A 19856-nucleotide genomic window follows, 5' to 3' on the forward strand; every position below is an offset into this window, starting at 1 on the left:
TTTACGTTAACATCTCAAGTTAATTTTTCATTTTCCTTTTCATTCCTTCTTTTTTTTTTTTTGCTCATCTTCATTCTCTTCTCTTTCTTCACACACCCATATATATGTAAATAGTCAGTATGTATGTATGTGTGTGCTAGTACACTGTGTCGGCGGCCACCTCATCATCGAGGTCGGCGTCAAAGTGCCCCACGACGTCCCATTGGGCACTCGCCTCGTGCGGGCGATTCGCCGCTGCTGCCGCCGCCGCTGGGAGTTTCGCCGCGAGCACGTCGTGGTAAAACTGCGCGGTGCTCATCATGAGTTCGTCGTTCGCGTCCACCCGCCGCAGCAGCGGGAGAAAGACATCCGCCCGGAAGGCCGCCGCGTCGAGTTGGCCGCTCGCGAGAAGCGCCGCCGCCGCCCGCAGAATCCACGTGATGCTCAACTTGTCACTTACGCCAAACTCCGCCGCCGCGTGGACGCCGCCGGCCGCCGCCCGCACAAAGGCCGCGTCCACCCGCTCCGGGCAGCTCGTGAGGAGGGAGTAGGCGAAGGCAAAGCCGCCAAGGACGGCGCTGCTCTTCATGGACATCATCGATAGGGCCTTTTCTTTCAGGACTCTGAATCCTTCGTCGGTGATGCTGGCCGACTTGCAGAGGGCCGCAACAGCCACACCAGCAACGGCAGTTGTCGCTGGTGTCTCAGCACGTTCCCAGATGGGTTGAACAATATCCATGAGTTTTGTAATATGGGTTAGGGCTTTGGTAAAATTACTGTATCGCATCACAACCGATATAAAACGACACATAACACCACGAAGTAAGGGTGAATCAACGGCAGATTTCTTAGTTACAACAGTTCCAAGAATAAGATCAGCATACTTTTCTGAACGTTGTAGTAGATGAATAACAACACGTAATGCCAATACACGTGCCTCGCCAGCATCGCAAAGTGCAGCATTAAACATAGCAAGAGCCATAGTACCTTCAACCATTTTTTCTTTACCACTTGCAGGGTAATTCATAAGTTGTAAGCATAATTTAACGAGAGCAAGAACCACAGTACCTTCATTACGGGTAAATAATACCTTTGAACAACGTCCTGCAACTGTATTAGCTGCACCAGCACTAACTCCACGTGGTGCATAAAGAAGCAAGTCTTGAATACATTCCACTGATTGAATTTTCTGAAGAGAAGTACCATAGTCGAGGCCTCTATTATAAAATGCCATAAGGGCATCAAAGAGCCGTGTAGGTTGTCCTTCTCCAAGTACGGTAAATTCTGGTTCCTCTTCTGTGACAACTGCACGTGCAGTAACACCAAGAGTTTCTTGGAATACATCCAAATATTGTAATAAATATCTTCCTGCAGTTCGTTTACTTGTTGTAAGATCACTCTGTTCTTCTTCTTCAAGTGATGCTACTATACGTTTTTCCAATGATGTCATGAGTCGTGGTATCATGGATACTGCAAGACTACGTAATTCTTCATCATCACTACCAAGTGATTCAATAGCAGCACGGAATACTGCAGAAATACCCTCAACATAATCCAAAGAAACACCTAAACCATATGCTTCTGCCGCAAGTAATGCACCATATTGTGTAGCTGGCACACATAAAGCCTTTTGCCAATGATCCATTGGTATATGTTCAAATTCACGAGCAAGATTTTCAATGTATTTTTGATAAGTTTCACTAGCACCATCAATACGTTGTATCAAAAATGCCAGTAATGTCCGATTCATATCCTCCACATATTTACGCATCTGTTCATCTGCTTCTTCAACATCAAGAATAGCATCAATTAAATTAAGATTACCTTGTGTATATTTAGTTTGACGTGCAAGATATTTAAACACAATATCAAGTGCAACACTAGGTTTTACCTTTACCACTTCCACCACACCACGTACAGAAGATTCAATTTGAGCTTCAATGGCGTCTTCAATTAACCGTGGTCCAACCGATTTTGATACCTTTGCAAAAACTTCACGTGCACACTGTTGTATTCGAGTATCTTTTTCTTGCATACCAGGCAAAACACATCCCACAATTTGACCTCCCATACCAATAAGACGTCGTGAATCCACATAAACCACAATATTTGCAAGACATACAAGTGAACCAAGTTTACTACGTCGTTTGTCATCCTTATATCGATCACATAAAGCATCAACAAATGGTTCGATCATCTCACTTAAACGAGCCGTAAACTCAATACTCTTTACTGCCATTTCTACACAATCTAAATTCTCAGAAGAGGCAAATAATACTAGAATATCAACCAAACCTCTAAAGATTTTATGAACTGCCGTGCGAATACTTGCCACAGATGCTTGCCATGCATTATTAGCTTCAGTTCGCACATTAAGATTATGTTCATGACGTCCACAATACATTGCTGACAAAAGTCGTATAAAGTTTTCAGTACCCAAAATTTCTTCAAGAGTACCTAATATTGAAATACCAGACTTTTCAACATCTCTAGCAGCCTCCACTTGAAAGATTCCATTTCCTTCTCCATCTTCTGTAATTTCCATATCTTGTTCCAGAACATGTTCCAATTCTTCTGCCTTTTCACTATCTCCAGCAACACTTTCTTTAGCTGCTTGAATACGCATCTTTTTACGAATTTGTTGAACCAAATGAATAAGTAATTTTGAAGCAAGTAACATAGAACTCTGACGAAGAGTTGTCACTTCACTTACAACTCCACCTAACAATGGATTAAGTACTAGAGAAAGATTACGTGTACCATAAAGGTTAATAATACTTGAACCTGCTGCCAATGCCACATCACGAACCCTATCAGAGAAATGAGAAAGTCCTTCCAATACCCATGGAAATGCCAAAGGTAAAAATCTCTGAAATGTAGTTGCATTAAAAGTAGAAGGAGAATATACCATAATATGCAAAAATCCTTCCCTCACCGGTGGTCGCTCATCCATCATACCTGCTTCAATAGTAGGGAATGAATCATGTAAAACGGCATCACCACAGCTCTCTACAACTTCTACAAAAACTTGAGCTGCTCCCGCTTTTTCTACGGTACTAACGTGTGGTTTTTGTAATGTAGTAAAACACCATGCAATAATATCATCAACTATTTTTCCACCTATGGCAGCCGCAAGGGCAGCAATTGCCTTTGCACTTGTAGTACGAGATTCTGATGTTGGATCTTCTGCAGCTTCTTCAAGTAATTTAACAAGTTCCTCACAGTATGGTTTAAGAGACTTTGGATCATTTACGAGACTCACCATAGATGCAACAATTTGTGCCGCTTTAGGACGAGTATGTGGCATTTGATGACTAAGACCACGCGCAAGAATAGGAATAATAAGAGCAAGAGATGCGGGATCTACGGCATTAACAAAGCGTGTATAAAGTAAAGCATCAAGTGCATTTTCTGTCTCTGTATTTGGAGAACGTAAAGCCGCAAGAATTACTTCTACATGTTCCCGTATTTCAGTATTTGATACGACACCAGCAACACGTCTTAAAGCACTCATAGCAGCTGCTGAAACATTGTGATTGACATCAAATAAACAAGCATTAATATGTTTTGTAATTTCTGGTAATGTTGCTGCAAGTTGTTTAGGTGAACAGAAAGCGACATAACCAATAAAATTTAACGGTGGAACTCGCATTTTTGCCTGTTCTGCAGAAAGACCATCTACAAGACGTGGAATCAACTGACGTAGTCCCACTGCTGTAAGAGAACTTACCATTGCCCGTGAAGCATCATCGGCACATTCCGATACTTTCTGATCTTTATCTGCCACTCCTTCAAGTAATGCACTACACATGGCAAGTGCATATGGCTCAAATCTAACACCCATAATTTCCGACATAACTTCTAAAAGTACCATCACTCCAGATCTTTCAGCTTGTTTTTCTCTTATTGCTGTTTGCATAGTTTCCATTATGTGATATCTTCGTAGTGAAGGGAGTCCCAAACCTTGAAGAACACCTACAAGTCCATAGGCGTGTGCTTTCTTTTTAATATATGAGCCAGAATGAATGGTTTGTTTTAAACATTTTTCAACAAATTCATCCAATTTAGGAGATGCACGAACATCATCATTTTTAGTTATTTCAATCATAGAATCACACACCACACGATGTACCATAGCTGAATTAGAATTGTTTAACGTACTACTCTGTTGCTCAATAATAGATTCTAATAATGCTGTTTCTTTAAGACGACAACTAATAATAGTTAACCATACAGTAGAAATAGCAAGATATAACTCTTTATGAGCAGGGGTAATATCTCTTGGTGGTTTAGCAAGGCGTGCTTGAAGTGTTGGTGCCATTCTTTTGAGAGTTTCCAATGAACAGTCATGTAAAACTACTCGTCCACATGCTAATATAAGTCGCATAAGTGATTCTGTACAAGGTGATTCTGCCATACTACAAAGGAATAACAAAGCACCTTGAAAAGTATCACCTTTTAATGAAGAAGAAAGTACTTGAATAGCAACAATCGCACCCAATCCTCCCAAATTTTTTAAATCTTCTAACCATAATCCTTGTTGAGATTCTGTAGTAGAAGGTAAAACAAAAAGTTCTTTCATAGCCTCACCAACTTGTTGAGCATGAGAATTATGTTGTTGACCATAATTCTTTAAGTAGTACATAAGGTCATTCCAATCATTTGGATTTAGTGAAAAACCATAACTAGGATCCTCTGTTACGAGACGCATAGATTTATTCACATCTACAGATGTATTATGAAGACATATAGCGGCAAGAACCAAAGCTCGTCGACAAGTCAAAAAATGGGAAAATCTGTGATATGCTGCAGCAGTTACTTCTTTTACAGCATCAGCGTTGTTAAATAGACCAAATTCTAGAGCATTAAGATGAGAAGCAGGAATCATAGTCATAAGCAAATTAATACCTTGTTGAACACTCTTAAAAAGTGATGGAAAACTCTGTAAAATCGTAGTAAGGAGTTGCAAAGTTTCCGTAGGTTGTGGTAACTGAGATTGTCCAAGATTTTGTAAAAGTACTCCCATAATTTGATGTTGTGTTGCTACAGGTATTGTCGTTTTCACAGCGTTACCACCACGACCTGCTTTAAAGGCAACTTGTGAAAAGGGTAATAATACAACAAAAAGAGGAGCTGGAATCATTTGTGTAACCGCCTGACGAAGAAGTAATGCCATTGTTGAAATTCGTGAAACATCTTCCGGAGAAAGAGACGTTTTATTATATAATTTTGCTACAGTACGGACCATATTCTCTGCCACATATGCAAAAACTGTACATGAGAGTAAACCACTTATAGCATCTACCAGATAAGATTCAAGTACTTCTGGGATATTTTCACGATTAAGTGTAGATTGAAGATACGGATATAATACTTCTACTCCTTCTAATCGGAAACGTCCAGAAGTACCAAGAGTTCGAATAGTTACTAATGCTGTCTTCCGTTGACGTAGAGTTTCCTCAATAACACAGGTACGTTTTTCAATTTCTTTACGTAATACTTCACGACCCTTTTCAAGGGCAATTGCATCCTTTCGTTTCATATCTTCATAATCATCTTCCGACATCCCTTTAGGTGGTTTATCAGGATACTTTTTAAGAAGTTGTTGTTCTCGAAGTGCAATATTTTCGTACTCTAAAAGTGCTGAGATTGAAGATGCTGCAATGGCACGATCACGTACATCAAGAGAAATCATATAATCCACAGATTCCTTGGTAACTTTAAGAAGTTTTTCAAATGTCCGAAGTGATGATGAGGGACTTGTCATAAAACCTAGTAGTAGAATTAATCCACGACTAGCGGCAGTACTTAAATGCATTGAACTATTAAAAGTTTCACATAATTTTTCTGCAATAGTTTCGGCATGTAATGTTAAGAGATGTTTGTGTTCTCCACTAAAGAGACGTTCAAATACCTGCCAATTTACCAATTTAGAGCTCGTTCGTTGACGACCTAACAAAGTTCCATTGTGGTTAAAATAATAAGGGTCTTCTCCTTGAATATGATCATGACCGCAACAGAGAACAATTTCACAAAGCGTATTCGACACCGCCGTCTTGGATGTATGCTTTAAAAGAGCTGAAGCCACAATAAAAAGTGCCGTAATGGCATTAGATGATAATATCTTTGGTTTTTCTTTGGTTTCAAGTCCAAATACCACATGAGTAAGACTATCCCATAAGGCAATAGTAGCACTAGCATCATTGGTTATACCAGCAAGATAGCAAGAGAGACGTCGTCGTAAGAGTCCACTTTTATGTGTTAGTAAAAGTGCCATAGGAGCAAATAAACTAACTTTGGAAAGTGCAATAGCGGTTTCAGCAAGAACATCTAATTCATCTGTATTATTGCCAAGTTGTCCAACTACATCTGGTTGACATAAAATATCACACAACTTTAATACTACAGCTGATCGTCTTTGTACAGAAAGACGAAGTGCTAAAAAAGCATCTGGACGATAAACTTCCACTTCACCACATTCTTCTAATAAAGGCTCTGTGAGATCTGAAATAATATCGGCTGGTGCCCGAGTAGAAGAGATATGTACAAGCATTGCTCGTCGTAGATTTTCATTGTTTTTAGAACTTTTTAATGCTGCTCGCATTTCATCTTCAACTTCGCTTTCTACTCCACTTACTCGGAGAAGTTTCCAAGCCGCTAGTGCCGCTTCATTAGCAGGACTTGCCAAATCCCGTTCAATCATACGAACAAGATCATTTTTAGGAATTACAGATCGTACGTTCTCAGAAACTGCCTGTATAACAGAACTTGTGATAATCATAATAGCTGCCTTCTCTGTAGCAGTTCGGCATCGATTTAATACTAGGTAGGAAGCGGCTTCAAGAAACAAAGGAAGTAATTCTTCTTCCGAACCTGATTGAAGAAAAAGTAATGTATAATATTTCTTCCACTCCTGTGCAACTGCTGAAGTTAATACCTTTGAATTATTTACAAAAGGTGTTAATAACTGCATAAACCCATCCTTTCCATTATTTTTAAAGTATTCCGTCTTGTTTTCAATGGGAATGGCCAAAAGGAATGAGAGATAATCACGGGCACTATTCCATGAACAGTTAGTAAGTCCCATATTATACATACAAGATTGTATGACTTCCGATGGTGATTCTACCAATAAAGATCCAGGGACAGGGCATTTTCCTAAAAGTCGAAATAAGAGAGTTGGGGAATTTTTTACAACTTGCAACACTGTATCTTTTAAAATAGGGCAAGGCCATGGAGCCGTTACAAAAACTGTAAGCATTTCTGCTGGTAACAACTTCTGGACAGCTGCAGTCCATTTTTCCCTGTTATTACTACAGTTTGCATCAATAATACGTCGTAAACGTCGTACTGGATCACTTGTTAAGAAATTTTCATTTCCTTTGGGAATATCAAGTGATTCAGGTAATGTAGAGTGTTTCGCACACCCCGCATGACGTGTTGCATAGTGTACCACCACAGTGGCAAAGATTTTAACAAACAATACTTGTACCTCCTCCAGTGTAGCACCGGCTACCCGTGTCGTCTTATCAAACACGGCTGGTGCGGCTGTCTTCAGCACCTCCTCTGCACAACGCAGTGCGGTGGCGGAGTATCCCATTGGAAGTGCCGCCGCGTGATTCAACGCCACACGCCACTCCTCCACGGCGAGTGGTGTTTGTTTTACCACTTTGTGCAGCAACTGGCGCTGCAGGCGGCGTTGATATGCGAGTGGGAAACTCGGTGTCTTTGCGGCGCCCAGCACACACTGCACGACGGCGAGGGCGGGGAGTCGCCGGAGGGGGCGGTCCATCCAACTCTTCACTTCGGCGGGGGCGGCCGCCTCCTGTGCGTCCGGCGGGTGTTTTTGTGTGAACTCCGCCAACTGCGCCGCCTCGCGGTCGGCCAGCGGGTTGTTGTACTGAAAGAGAACCCGCACCGCCCGGGGAAGACTGGAGGAGCCCCGCTGGAAGGCCAAAACAATGTCAGGAAGATCCATTGTTTTTTTTTCTTTTTTTTTTTGTGTGTGTGTGAAAGTGCTATAAAGTCTGGGCAATCGCGCGTTCACTTATTTTCGTTGTTTTACTTCTTTGTTTCTTTGTTTGGTTGTTTGTTTTTCACTTTCAATCCCTCTCTTTCTCTGTCTTTATCTTCTTTTCTTCTTTTTTTTTTCAGGCAAACACACGCACTCAACTTCACAATTCTTTAATAGCGGTTAAACATAGAAAGAAAGAGAAGGAGGAAATTATGGCAAACCATATCCCATGACACGGGTATAGAATGAACACCAGAGAATTATCAATAAATAAGCAAAATTAAGTGTAATTTTTCCTTTTTTTCTTTTTTTTTTTTTTTTGAAAGGGAACGATTGTCGGTGAGCAAATACACAAACAAACAAACAAACAAACAAACAAAGAAACAAAAACACACATACGTACATACATACATGTAGACATGCTCGCGAATGCATGTGTATAAAACCCAGAAACGAATATAGAGAGATCCGGAGGGAAAGGGAGAGGGTGGAAAAGTGAAGGGAAGAAGGGGAAAAAGTTCGCACAGAGAAGTATCTATTTTCTCACAGGTTTCTATCCCTTCTCACAGGAGTGGAAATAATAAAGAAGAAATGGTAATATTAATATTTAGAGTCACCTATCACTCCAGCATACGTTTGATATTCCTTCTTTTTTTGGCGTTCCTCCATTTCTTTTTTACCCTGTAAACACCAGTACAAGTAAATCTTTATTTTTCTGCTTCTACTTTTTTTTTGCTTTCGTTTCGTTGTGGATGTATGTTTGTATTTCTGCAGTTGTATTTAGTTCCATGCATTCATGTACGGACGCATAATTAATTAATCTCTCTGTTATCCTCCATTTTCTTTTTTTTTTCTTGCTCTCAGGCACTCTTTGTTTTTTGAGCTGCTTTTATGAGACCCTGAACGTTCTTTAAGATCTGTGCAAGATGCCAAGCCACCGATAGCACCATTCCACCAACCGGACAAGAAACGAATATAAGCCATACAAAAATAACACCCGAAATGGGCCATAAATCTACCTGGGGCAACCGCATACAACGGGCGTAAATGAGAATATGTACAACTGTACTGGACGTGCATGCGGCGGTAAAGCACCAAACAGCCACGTACGAAAATGGACCCCACGCATAACCCCCAGTCCCTTCCGCCGCAATGTGTCTCATGTGAACTGGTATGAGGCCGAGTAATACGATTGTGTTCATAACTAGCGTAATGGTAGTCAGGCGAAAGAGCATCATGACATTCTTTAACACCATACCCATAATAACAGAGAGTTGTGAAACCCAGTACACAATCATGACAACTTCAATGCAAAGTAAAGGGTGCAACATTTGGGCCCATTCGTCTGGTAGAAACATATGAAGAAAACCTGAAGATACAGTTGCAGCACCAATTTGAGGAAATAAAATAATAATCCAGTTTGCCAAACCAAAGAAAATCATTGCCTCATCTACAGAGATAAAACGGTTACCCCAAATAAAAATGTTTTTTTCATAATGTAATGTATGTGAAAAAACGGTAGCAATAGCGATAGGCAAAACCGTAACGGTGATATTTGAGAATGAAATACCAATAATACTCATGCTAACACAAGTTGAAAGTAATGAAGTGACACAATCAAGACCATGATCAAGATATTCTCCAATGTTACTAGACTTCTTTAATCTGCGTGCTAGACGACCATCAGTATTATCAGCAATACAATAAATAATGTTAAGAAGTCCACATACAAACAGCATCATATTACCATTAGGAAAAATAGAACTCCATAATGGTTTCAATGCCGCTGGGTGTAATGGGCTAAACACAACATTTCCTTCAGACTTCACGCCCTTATTCTTCAACAATGATATAGGAACATAAGTACCATATGGTGGATCAAATACAGTACTTGAAGGCATTCCTGTAAACAGCAATAGAGATGCAAGAAGTGTTGAAAAGATACCGAACAGTGTTACTTTATTAGGTGTCCACGTGCTGGGATAGGAAGAGGCAATCTTATCATAGATTGGTGAAAGAATATACTCGGCGAGGTAACTCTGTTGTGGTGGAATATCTGGGGAATTGTCTTTTGATGAAACAGATATAAGAAATTCCATAGCCTTTACTATTATCGGTTTTTTTTCTTTTCCTTTTCTTCTTCTTCTTTTTCGCTTATTATTTATTTTTATTTTTGTTTGATTCTAACCTTATTTCCCATCCATCATTTTATTTTTTGTTTTGGATTGTAGGAGAATAGAGAAAATTAAATAAACAAATAAGATACACTAGACATTGCCATAGAGGTGGAGGATTACGCAAGACAACGTTAAAGCATTTACAAGCCTTTCAATAGAGAAAGCACATATATATATATATATATATATATATATATATATATATATATATAATGTGTAAGTGTGGTTGTGGAGGAAACAACAACACATTTCATTCATTCTTTTAATGCACCATCATTAATCCCCGTCCACCAATATGTTCTTTCACTGCTTGAATGTGATCAATAATACGATTATCAGCTGTTCTACAAATATACACAACAAGACGATTGTGAATACCATGCGTATTTAAGAGTCGTCGCATCATTTTAGGGCTCCACTCAAATTCTGTTTTACCATCATACGCACAAGGTTCAATAACATTAATAGTGGATTCACCCTGAAAATACTTTAGTTCTACTGCAAAAGCCCGATCATTGTGAAAATCACGAAATCCTGCAACCAGTCCATGATCATGCATTACCCGTGCACATCCTCGTGTCTCAATAGTGGAAGGAACAATAACAAAACGCTTCCGCTGTTCTGCTGCCTCACGTATACGATGACAGAAATCGTACATTGGCGTCGTTACATTAAACGTCCACTCACGTGGTTCACGTTTTTCAATCTGAATACGATCCTCATCCTGACGACTAGGGTAGTCATATGTACCGTAATAAAGCGCATGATCACCCTTATGTTGAAAGAATAGTCGTGTAATAGGATCCGCTGGTAAATCACGGCGACGTTCCACACCTGGGAGATCCACAAGACGTCGTTGTGGAAATGCCTCATTACCACCACCACTATTATTATTATTATTATTACTATTCATATTATGACGTTGTAATCGTTCACGTAATGGGATACGTTCTTCTTCTAGCAACACGTTAAGTTGTTGACGAAGTCGCTTCTCATCATTCTTAACATCATTGGCAATCGCAAAGAGACTTCCCTGTCGCTCACGTTTTCCATGCAGAAGACGGTGTGAAAAGGGCTGCATCCCTGCAGCAGTGGAAGTTCCCGCACCGTAAACTTTTGCCAGAAAAACAATACTCTGGCGAAACATCTCACTAGTACACCACAGCTATGTTTAAATAATTTATTTTTTCCTCCTTTGCTTTTCTTCTCTTCTGTTAAACCTTCTCTTCTCTTTTTTCCTTTTTTTTTTTCCTTGTTATTACACTAAAGGTTCTTACACCCTCTGACAAGAAGAACCTCACAATCAAGCACGCTCTGTGAAAGAGAGTGCTAATTTGACAAATAAAGGGGGCGAAGAACGACACCGATACAAGTTCACGCTTCCTACCACTTTACGTAATAAAGAAATGAAGAAGAAAAAAAGAAAAAACCAAAAGAAACAACAACAACAACAACAATACACAAGTACATAAGGCATCATATTACAGTAGTAGAAATAGGAAGAGCACAAGAACAATTTTAAGAGAAGTTATCGTTCTGTTTAGTTTCGTCATTCATTTTTAAGCGTATCACTTCTTCTTCTTTTTTTCCATATGTTCCTTACAAACAAAGAATGCAAAAACAAAAAAAAAAAACAAAACAAAGCAAATCGTTAAAAAAACATGAGGTAATCTTTCACCTCCTCTTCGCCTTGTCGACTTTTTTTTCAATTTGAATTTGCTCCTTTGCTTGTATTGCCCTTACTCAAGAATCACACACACAGACACACAAGCACAAACACAGACAGATACAGAGAGACACTTCTCTAAATGACCTGTCGGTACATATCATAGGGACCACTTTCCTTTGATTCCCGCATAATCCGCACAACACTACCGCGTGTGAGACCCAAATAAGCCACCATTGGATCATCATCGAGAATGCGTGGGAGTTGCGCAAGTGTTAAGCGGCGGCTCTGCAGAAATGTGCGTGTTTCCTCCGGTGACAGCACCACATGCGGTGGAACCGTCTCATGCCGTGCGATATTATACGCGAGTGCCTCCTCTTCGAATAATTGAATGGCCATAACTTCTTCTGTTGTGCCAGTTCGAAGTCGTCCGCTGAGTTCCCGTGCACCTCGACGCACTGCTGCTGATAATTTACCACCTGTAATGACAATCATACACTTTGCGTTTTTCTGTACCGCCTTTTCACGGTACTCCTGCACTTCACTCATATTTAGCGTTGGGGATCCAGAGAAGAAGACCAGCAACGGCCTTCCCTTCTCATTTTTGTGATTGTTATCGTCATTTGTGTCTTCTTGCGCTTCCGCCTCTTCCGATGCCTTTGCAGTCGTAGGACTACAAACAAGTCGCATAGCACCATACATGGGCATCCACTGCTTCTCAGCACTTACACGTTCTTCCCCATTTTCATGCATCTCTTCCTCATTTGCCTTCGCCCTTGACTTTCCACCTCCACCACCATCAGAAGATGATGATGGCTGTACCACAAAGTGAGAAAGAAACCAATCGTAGCCAAGTCCATCTTCGTCATCGTACAAGTTTGGGTCATGAATGGCTTGGGCAACAGCCGATGGATGGCGCACCGTGTAGCCGCGATCCATACACATTTGTATGGCAGTGTTAAAGGCGCGGTAAAGGCGCACAACCTTCAGCTCCGCCAGGGAACTCATGATCTAAGAACACACAAAAAACAATAAAAGATAAAAGATAAAGATAAGTTAAACAGAAATAATCACAAAGAAAAAAACAACTACTACTACCTCTCGTATGCCTTTTCCTTCTTCTTCCCAGTTTCAGAAGAAGGCCCCCCCCCCCAAAAAAAAAAGGAAATAATAGTAACAATAATAGTAATTAACAACGACAACAACAACAACAACAAATGCACAGTGAATGGAGAAGCAGTGTCACAAATTGCCGGCCATTTTCTCACTAGAAATGGAGTTAGAACACTACGACAAAGAGAGACAGAGAGAAGAGAGAAACACCAATATATATATATATATATAGAGAGAGAGAGAGAGAGACCAATTATTTTTGCGTTCTTCCTCTCTTTTTCTCTTTCTTTCTTCTGCATGAGTAGATTTAAATATGCCTAAACCACTTGTCGGTATGTCACGTACACACCAGCGGACATACTCTTACGCTCGATACGCACAACACGTCCCCGCTCCAGTCCCAAGTATGCAGCCACTGGATCTGTGGAAAGAATACGTGGCAGCATACTCATTTCCAGAGCATGTGCTTGCAACATCTCCTTCACTTCCTCCTCTTCAAGTTGTGTGTGCTTTGGTACGAGTTCATGATGGGTGATGTTTACCACAAGATCATCCTCGTCAAATAATTGTATTTTAAGGTTAAGACTGCTACGATTGAGATCCTCCACATGTCTCCGCACCGTTGCATTTACTTTTCCATGCGAGACGATAACAACGCGATCGCAGTTTGCCTCTGTGGCCTGTGTGTGATAACGCTTCATCGCTTCCATTGCGAGTCCGTCGGCGAAGAAAACCATCGCACGGCCGCGTTGGGCCCCGCCGACCCGCTCGCACGGAACTGTCATGCGCTCGCGGTGTATAATTCCCTCGCGGGCGTCGGTGTACCAATCACGGAACTCCTCCACACTTGTGGGAATCACACGATCCGCCACTTGATAGCGCCGATCACGCATCATCTCCCCAACTGTGCGCATGACACGGAACATCTTATCATACACCAACGCCTCCTGTCCAATCGCATTGCTTTCACTGCTCATTGCTGCTGCTGCTGCTCTTTGGGTTGTCTATACTTTTTGTTTTTGTATTGTTTTTGTGCGTTTTTCTTTTCCTTTATTCTGTTTTCCTCACTTGGGTTTAGTGTTTATTACGTGCTTGACCTATGGAGGGGGAGTTGTTTTTTGCCACACCGGCTTCTCACACTGCTGAGAAAGATAAGGAAATCCTCCTCCTTTTACTCCTTCCAAAATGATGAAATGACAATATTTAACCAAAAATAAAAAAAAAACAGAGAGAATAAAAAGAGGTTTATGAATCATGCGTGAGTGACAAAAGGGTGTAAAAGACAGTCAAAGAGAAACATACATACACAGGCACATATATTTAAAAAAGAGGAATTAAAAGGAACAGTAGGAATGGATTGAGCACAATAATATAATAATATCACTTCTTTTTTACACCGACATTCCTCCTATTATTCCTTCACTTTTCGTTAGACTGTAAAGACAGACAGAGATTCAAACACACACGCACACACATGGAGAGAGAGAGAGGGGGGGAGAGGGATACTGTCTCATGTGTACAGAAAAACATAGTATTACTTGATCACCGCCGTTTTCTCCCCTTTGATTTTTTTATTTCCTCTTTTGGATTTCTCTACTTTTTTTTTCTTCTATTTACCTCTCTCTCTCTCTCTCTCTCTTGAATTTCTAAATAAAAAAAGAGGTAGCGACAGAGAGACATAGAAATAAAGAGAGAAGTAACTAGAAGAAACCTCTTTTGGAAGATCTACATAAACCAAAAGTATTTCGAATCGTTTCTCATACTTCTTTTTTTCGCTTTCTTTGTTTATGCAAATTTACACGAATAATTCATGAAACCAGCGAATCACGCAGTAACAAAATGAATAGATAGAAACACCCAGACATATAAATAAACAGAAAAATTTAGTATATTAATCTGTAAAGCGCTCATTGATAACAATAAGTAAAAAAAAAAATCAGGTATTCTGTAAGTTATTTAATTCTGTTTTACGTTCAAGTATTACACACGGTTTCTTGAGAGATGATAACAATATTATTATTATTATTATTATTATTATTATTATTATTATTATTATTAATTGCTATTGATCACCTTACCTAGCTACTAACGAGGTCTAAACACAAAGCAATACTGCATTTTATCTACAAATGCTACTACAAGGTTATTCACTTTTCCATTTGCTATTGTTGCTCTACATGTGGCTCCTGATTTCATCGGGATCCACGTGAAAGTGGTATAGAAGAGACTTTCTGTCGTTCTTGTAGTGGCTGAGAAGAGGTAGACCTGTTTCTTCGTGCATTGGCTGAAGTTAAAGCGACCCTTCTTGCTGCAGAAAGCATAGGTGTTATCATTGCATCGGAGAAAGATGCCCTTGGTGATGATGCACGTGGTGTACTAGTTCCAGTCGTCTCAGTTCGAAGAACAGATAATGTGATTGGTGTACTATTGCCTTTTTTTAGAACTGTAAGGATAACATTTGGAGTTACAACGGAGTCTAACGTATTACGAACTTGCCTCAAAGTTCGTACACGAATTCCTCCAATTTCTTGTATCTTATCACCACACTGTATTCCAGATTCTGTTGCTTCTTTGTAGGCTTCTACTACAACTAATGAACACGAAATACGAAATCCCAGAGGAAGTCGTAAAGAAGTTTCTGATATATCTCTAGATTTAGTTCTTCGATCAAGAGATGATGCTCGTGGGATAGAAGGATTACTACTAACTCGATTAAAACCAAGACGCGGAGTAACATTATTACTTGTACAAGGCTGTGAAACCATCCTTTTCTTAGTACGTGCTGATTTAAGATGTGAATTGGCACTGGAAACAGAAGCCATACGCTTTAATGGTGTACCTCTAGATGATAAAGGTAAATTTTTACCACTCTCTTGCCGCTTCATACGAGAAGAGGATCGATTTGCTGCTGGTTCTTCCTTCGCTAAACGTCGTGGGGATGCAGCAGTTGAGAGTTGTGTCCTGGCAATAGCTTCCATAGTTTTTGCAATTAAACTTTTTGAACCAGGACCTCGTGTACTACCTGTACGTGGAGAAGGTGCACGGTGTGACGTCACTCCTGTTTTGTTCCTGGCTGATAAAGGACCTTGAGAAATTGATCGCTTCGTCTCATTATTAGTTCTCCGTGCTGGATGGACCTTTGATCCAGTTTCTTTGTGTTCTCTCCGTATTCGAGCAACGTACTGCCATTTTGCAAAAAAACGAAGGAGAAAAAATTGTGTCGTACTTCGTGCCAATAAAAGTACCGTGTGTTCTCGATATGATATTGCATTTGGTGTTGTAGTAGAAGTCTGACCAAGACTTGAACTAAAGGTTTTACCAATAGAGTGCGCATTTATATCATTTGATCCTGAATTTTTTTTTTGAACAGTGTCACCATGTGTAGAGTTTGTCAACCTATTGGACTGTAGTAGAGATGCTAATAATGACTTCTTCTTCTCCAATGGTACATTTTTCGTGTCAACTTGTCTATTTAATTCCGTCTGCAATTGTGACCGTGGTGGTACCTTTCGGTTCTGTATCGGTGTCTGAGTTTTCTTCAGTTCCGCATCACCATCTAAAGAAGAAGACTGGGGGAGTTGTATAAACTGTTTTTTAGGGGTTGGTGTGAGTCCTGTATTATTGCTTTTATTTTTTCCACGTGTTGTGAAGGTCGTAATTGCCGCAGAAGATGAGTTCGCTTGAGCCACAGGTACAGGAACCGATAAAGTTGGTGAGGGAGGACGACTGCTGTCAGAAGAAGAAGAATGTTCACTTGTAGTTTCCGGTGCGGCAAAAAATACTGCGGGGATATTAACAGTGCAACTATGTGGGAGTACGGCAGTATCACTATATGTGTCAAGCTGCGGATTGCACTTTCGTAGTGCGTGTACACTTACACCAATTCGCTGCGCTACACCCGCAAGTGTCATACCTGGTGTATGGTGAGTGGTGTTATTATTTTCATTATTGATATCGCCTCCATCCTTTTCTTTGACTATCGCATTAGGCGGAAATAGATCGCTCGCTGTTAATTCTTTGGGTTGTACCATCTTGTGGTTGGGCTCATTCTTTGGCGTCTTCCTGTCATCAAAACGCTCTTCTTTTTCTTTTTGTTCTTCTTCTTGTTCACATGTTTGTATAGAGTTGGAGTCCATGGTTTGGGGTTCGTTCTTTGTAGGACTAGATTCCACGCAGCGCTGATACACACCACGTACCTTGGGAAAGTCAAAAACCGTCAGTAAGGTGTTAATCTCCGCTTCCTGCAAATAACGATCATGTAATAAGTCAAAGGTAACGTGTAGACTACCGAGAGTGAATAATATATTCTTCACATTTTCTTCAGGGAGTTCAAATAAAAGGGCAACTTCTTTCATAAAAGTTTCTCGTACCTCATCTTCACATAATGTGAGTACCTCATCCCATTTTTCTCCTCGAATTATCTTTTCATGCGTTGTTGAAAGCCACAAAACAACAGGCTCTTCCTTTACCCTCTGTGGACTGGTGGAAGCCATACGAGTTGGTGCAATTGGTGGAAGTCCACAGAGCGGAGAAATACTTCCAACATGATGTAAGTTATCATTGTTGCTACATACTCTTGGCGATATTGGTGGGGAAAGATCGTGTTTTTGTACAAAACCACCAGAATTTGAAGGAAATGAAAGTTCATCATTGCATTCAATAGTAGATGAACTAGAAACGATGTTTTTTTCCTTCTTTTGTTGCATGTCATCATTATGAAGAGGACATTCTTTCTTTTGCTTTTCACTCATATAAGAAGAATTAACATACGACTCCCCAGATAGTGTAAAACTCTGCATTTGTTCTTGCCCCATCAACGGCTCAGTTTGTACAGGTATTGGTATAACAAGATTTTTCTCTTCCTGATTTTTATTATGCATCATATCAAGAGAGTTTTTTTCTATACCTAATGGTGGAGCAAATGTTTCTAAAGGAGAAATACCATTACTCTTATCATTGTTTTTGTTTTCATTTTTGTTGTTTTTCGTGTTACCTTTGAGGTGATTATCACTTTCCGTACATGATGGTACTGTTTCTCCAAATTCCTGTGGTGCCTTAATAGTATCCTCAGAATCTACTAAAGATGTAACAGTTGAAGTTACTTCTTGATTTTTTTCTCCATGTCTTTTCTCATACAGTTGGAGCATCCCAGTAAAGTCATGTTCTTGTATTTTCTTTTCCACTTCTTCATGTCTAAGTGAAAGAGGAAGACGCACGTCAAAACTTATCATTTTCTCAGAGTCAGTTAACCCATTCTCTTTATCATTTATGACATGAACGTCTCTTACCCATTCATCAGGAATTTTAAACAAGCGTCCCACCTCTGCTATAAAAGTACCCTTCCATGAATCATTAACAGTAGAATCATTGGTTTTTTTATCCTGTAATAAATCACACCAGGGTGATCCACGAAATACTCGAGTATACCTTGTCACACGAGTAGACACTGGTACATCACGAGACACATTTCCATAATTTTTTTTATGAGGAATTCGTAAATGGGTATCAGGTGGTAAAGGAGTGTATTTAAAGGCTAAAAGATGAGGATTAGCAGCACATAACTGATCCAATGAAATACCATAGGCATTTGCTATTGTTGCAAGTGAATCCGCTTGATCTACTATATCTTTATTATCTTGTAAAGAATTTGTCAACTTCTCTGTATTATTATGAGAAGATAACATTATTCGTGGAGGTGATTCACTAAATGCTTTAGGTGAATTCATGTCAGAATCGGATGCTGTTGTGATATGTTGAACTACTGGGGATGGGGTATAGCCAAGTTTTAAAGGTTGTAACATATGTTCTTCTTCTCCTTTCTCTTCTTTTCCTCCTTTCCGGATACTTCCCTCGTTACTGCCATTAACCTTCTCTTCACTAGAGTTTCTTTGATTTTGTGGGAAACTCTGTGAAGGGGGGTTTTCATGTACAGAAATTTCCTCATTCGTTCTTCCATGTACAGACTCTACAGGTGATATTAAATGACCTGCGTCTGCAACTAACTCCTCGCTTTCATGATTTACTACTACAGGATGATGACACTGCGTTACTTGAGAACTTGAACGACTAGTACACGGTTGTAAGAGATCTCCTGTCGTAGTAACAGTAGAATTAGTTGTCGGTGTTCCTATACGTTGATTATACGGACTAACATCAGAGAGAGATGGTGTTCCAGCAAGTGTAGCAGCTACAGCTACAAGAAGGTCTAAAAGTTCCTTTATAGCTGATAAGGCGCGATCTGTAATGATACGTCGTCCAAGAGACTCTTCATCTAACAATCCAACATGTTTAAGACTCGTAAGTGTAACACCCACACGTCGTGCTCTCTCACGCAACATGCGAGATTTACGAAAAAACAATGCAAAATCTAAAAAATGTGGTAAAGAGGAGGGGTTGTGCGTTTCTAAAGAAGAATCTCCTGCGCCCAACTGATGTCTCAACATATATGTCTGTTCAAGTAATAACCGGCAGTGTAATACCAAAGATTTTTCAAGTGATGAAAGTGTCACTGCCTCCGGTGTTTCACTATTATTTCTATTGCTGTTAGTAGCGTATGACATTCCCCTGGAAGCAGCATGTAAATCTTCATTAGTTACAATTTGTTCAAGAACATCTAACGCATGTTTGCATGCCTCATCCATCGATGAGAGAGACATGGCGGTCTAAAGTATATATATGGGTCTGTGTGTTTGTTTTTGTGTCTGTGTGTGTGAACGCACTTCCTCAGAAAGCGATCCACACCTCTGCACTACTTCTGACCCCCAATTTTACAAGCATAAAAAATAAAATAAAGAGAAAAGTAAGCGAAGAAGCACATACCGAATACATTTCTCAATAATGCCATTAACAATAATAAAAGAATAGAAATAAAAAAAAGGAAAGAAAGAGTACACATAAGTATAGGAAC

General features: G+C 40.0%; 6 protein-coding genes across 6 annotated transcripts; all 6 read right to left on the minus strand.

Annotated features, from left to right (window-relative positions):
• Positions 1 to 136: 136 nt before the first annotated feature.
• LSM04_007840 (uncharacterized protein) lies at positions 137 to 7957 on the minus strand (the record flags this gene model as incomplete). The annotated part of the gene is made up of 1 exon (XM_067337031.1): positions 137 to 7957. One exon carries the CDS (start codon positions 7955 to 7957, stop codon positions 137 to 139), a length of 7821 nt encoding a protein of 2606 aa, XP_067189937.1.
• Positions 7958 to 8853: 896 nt separating this feature from the next.
• LSM04_002152 (CDP-alcohol phosphatidyltransferase) lies at positions 8854 to 10092 on the minus strand (the record flags this gene model as incomplete). Its single annotated transcript, XM_067337032.1, has 1 exon — positions 8854 to 10092. One exon carries the CDS (start codon positions 10090 to 10092, stop codon positions 8854 to 8856), a length of 1239 nt encoding a protein of 412 aa, XP_067189655.1.
• A 340-nt stretch (positions 10093 to 10432) lies between these two features.
• LSM04_009366 (Ribosomal protein S8) lies at positions 10433 to 11317 on the minus strand (the record flags this gene model as incomplete). The annotated part of the gene is made up of 1 exon (XM_067337033.1): positions 10433 to 11317. One exon carries the CDS (start codon positions 11315 to 11317, stop codon positions 10433 to 10435), a length of 885 nt encoding a protein of 294 aa, XP_067189996.1.
• A 657-nt stretch (positions 11318 to 11974) lies between these two features.
• On the minus strand, positions 11975 to 12844 carry LSM04_002117 (RNA polymerase; the record flags this gene model as incomplete). Its single annotated transcript, XM_067337034.1, has 1 exon — positions 11975 to 12844. The coding sequence occupies one exon, from the start codon at positions 12842 to 12844 to the stop codon at positions 11975 to 11977; it is 870 nt and encodes a 289-aa protein (XP_067189653.1).
• A 422-nt stretch (positions 12845 to 13266) lies between these two features.
• Positions 13267 to 13926, minus strand: LSM04_004890 (RNA polymerase; the record flags this gene model as incomplete). The annotated part of the gene is made up of 1 exon (XM_067337035.1): positions 13267 to 13926. One exon carries the CDS (start codon positions 13924 to 13926, stop codon positions 13267 to 13269), a length of 660 nt encoding a protein of 219 aa, XP_067189796.1.
• A 1215-nt stretch (positions 13927 to 15141) lies between these two features.
• Positions 15142 to 19605, minus strand: LSM04_009616 (LysM domain; the record flags this gene model as incomplete). The annotated part of the gene is made up of 1 exon (XM_067337037.1): positions 15142 to 19605. The coding sequence occupies one exon, from the start codon at positions 19603 to 19605 to the stop codon at positions 15142 to 15144; it is 4464 nt and encodes a 1487-aa protein (XP_067190008.1).
• Between the last annotated feature and the right edge of the window lie 251 nt (positions 19606 to 19856).

The sequence above is a fragment of the Trypanosoma melophagium genome, assembly GCF_022059095.1.
Source record: "Trypanosoma melophagium isolate St. Kilda chromosome Unknown ctg3segment0, whole genome shotgun sequence".
Taxonomy (NCBI): domain Eukaryota; phylum Euglenozoa; class Kinetoplastea; order Trypanosomatida; family Trypanosomatidae; genus Trypanosoma; species Trypanosoma melophagium.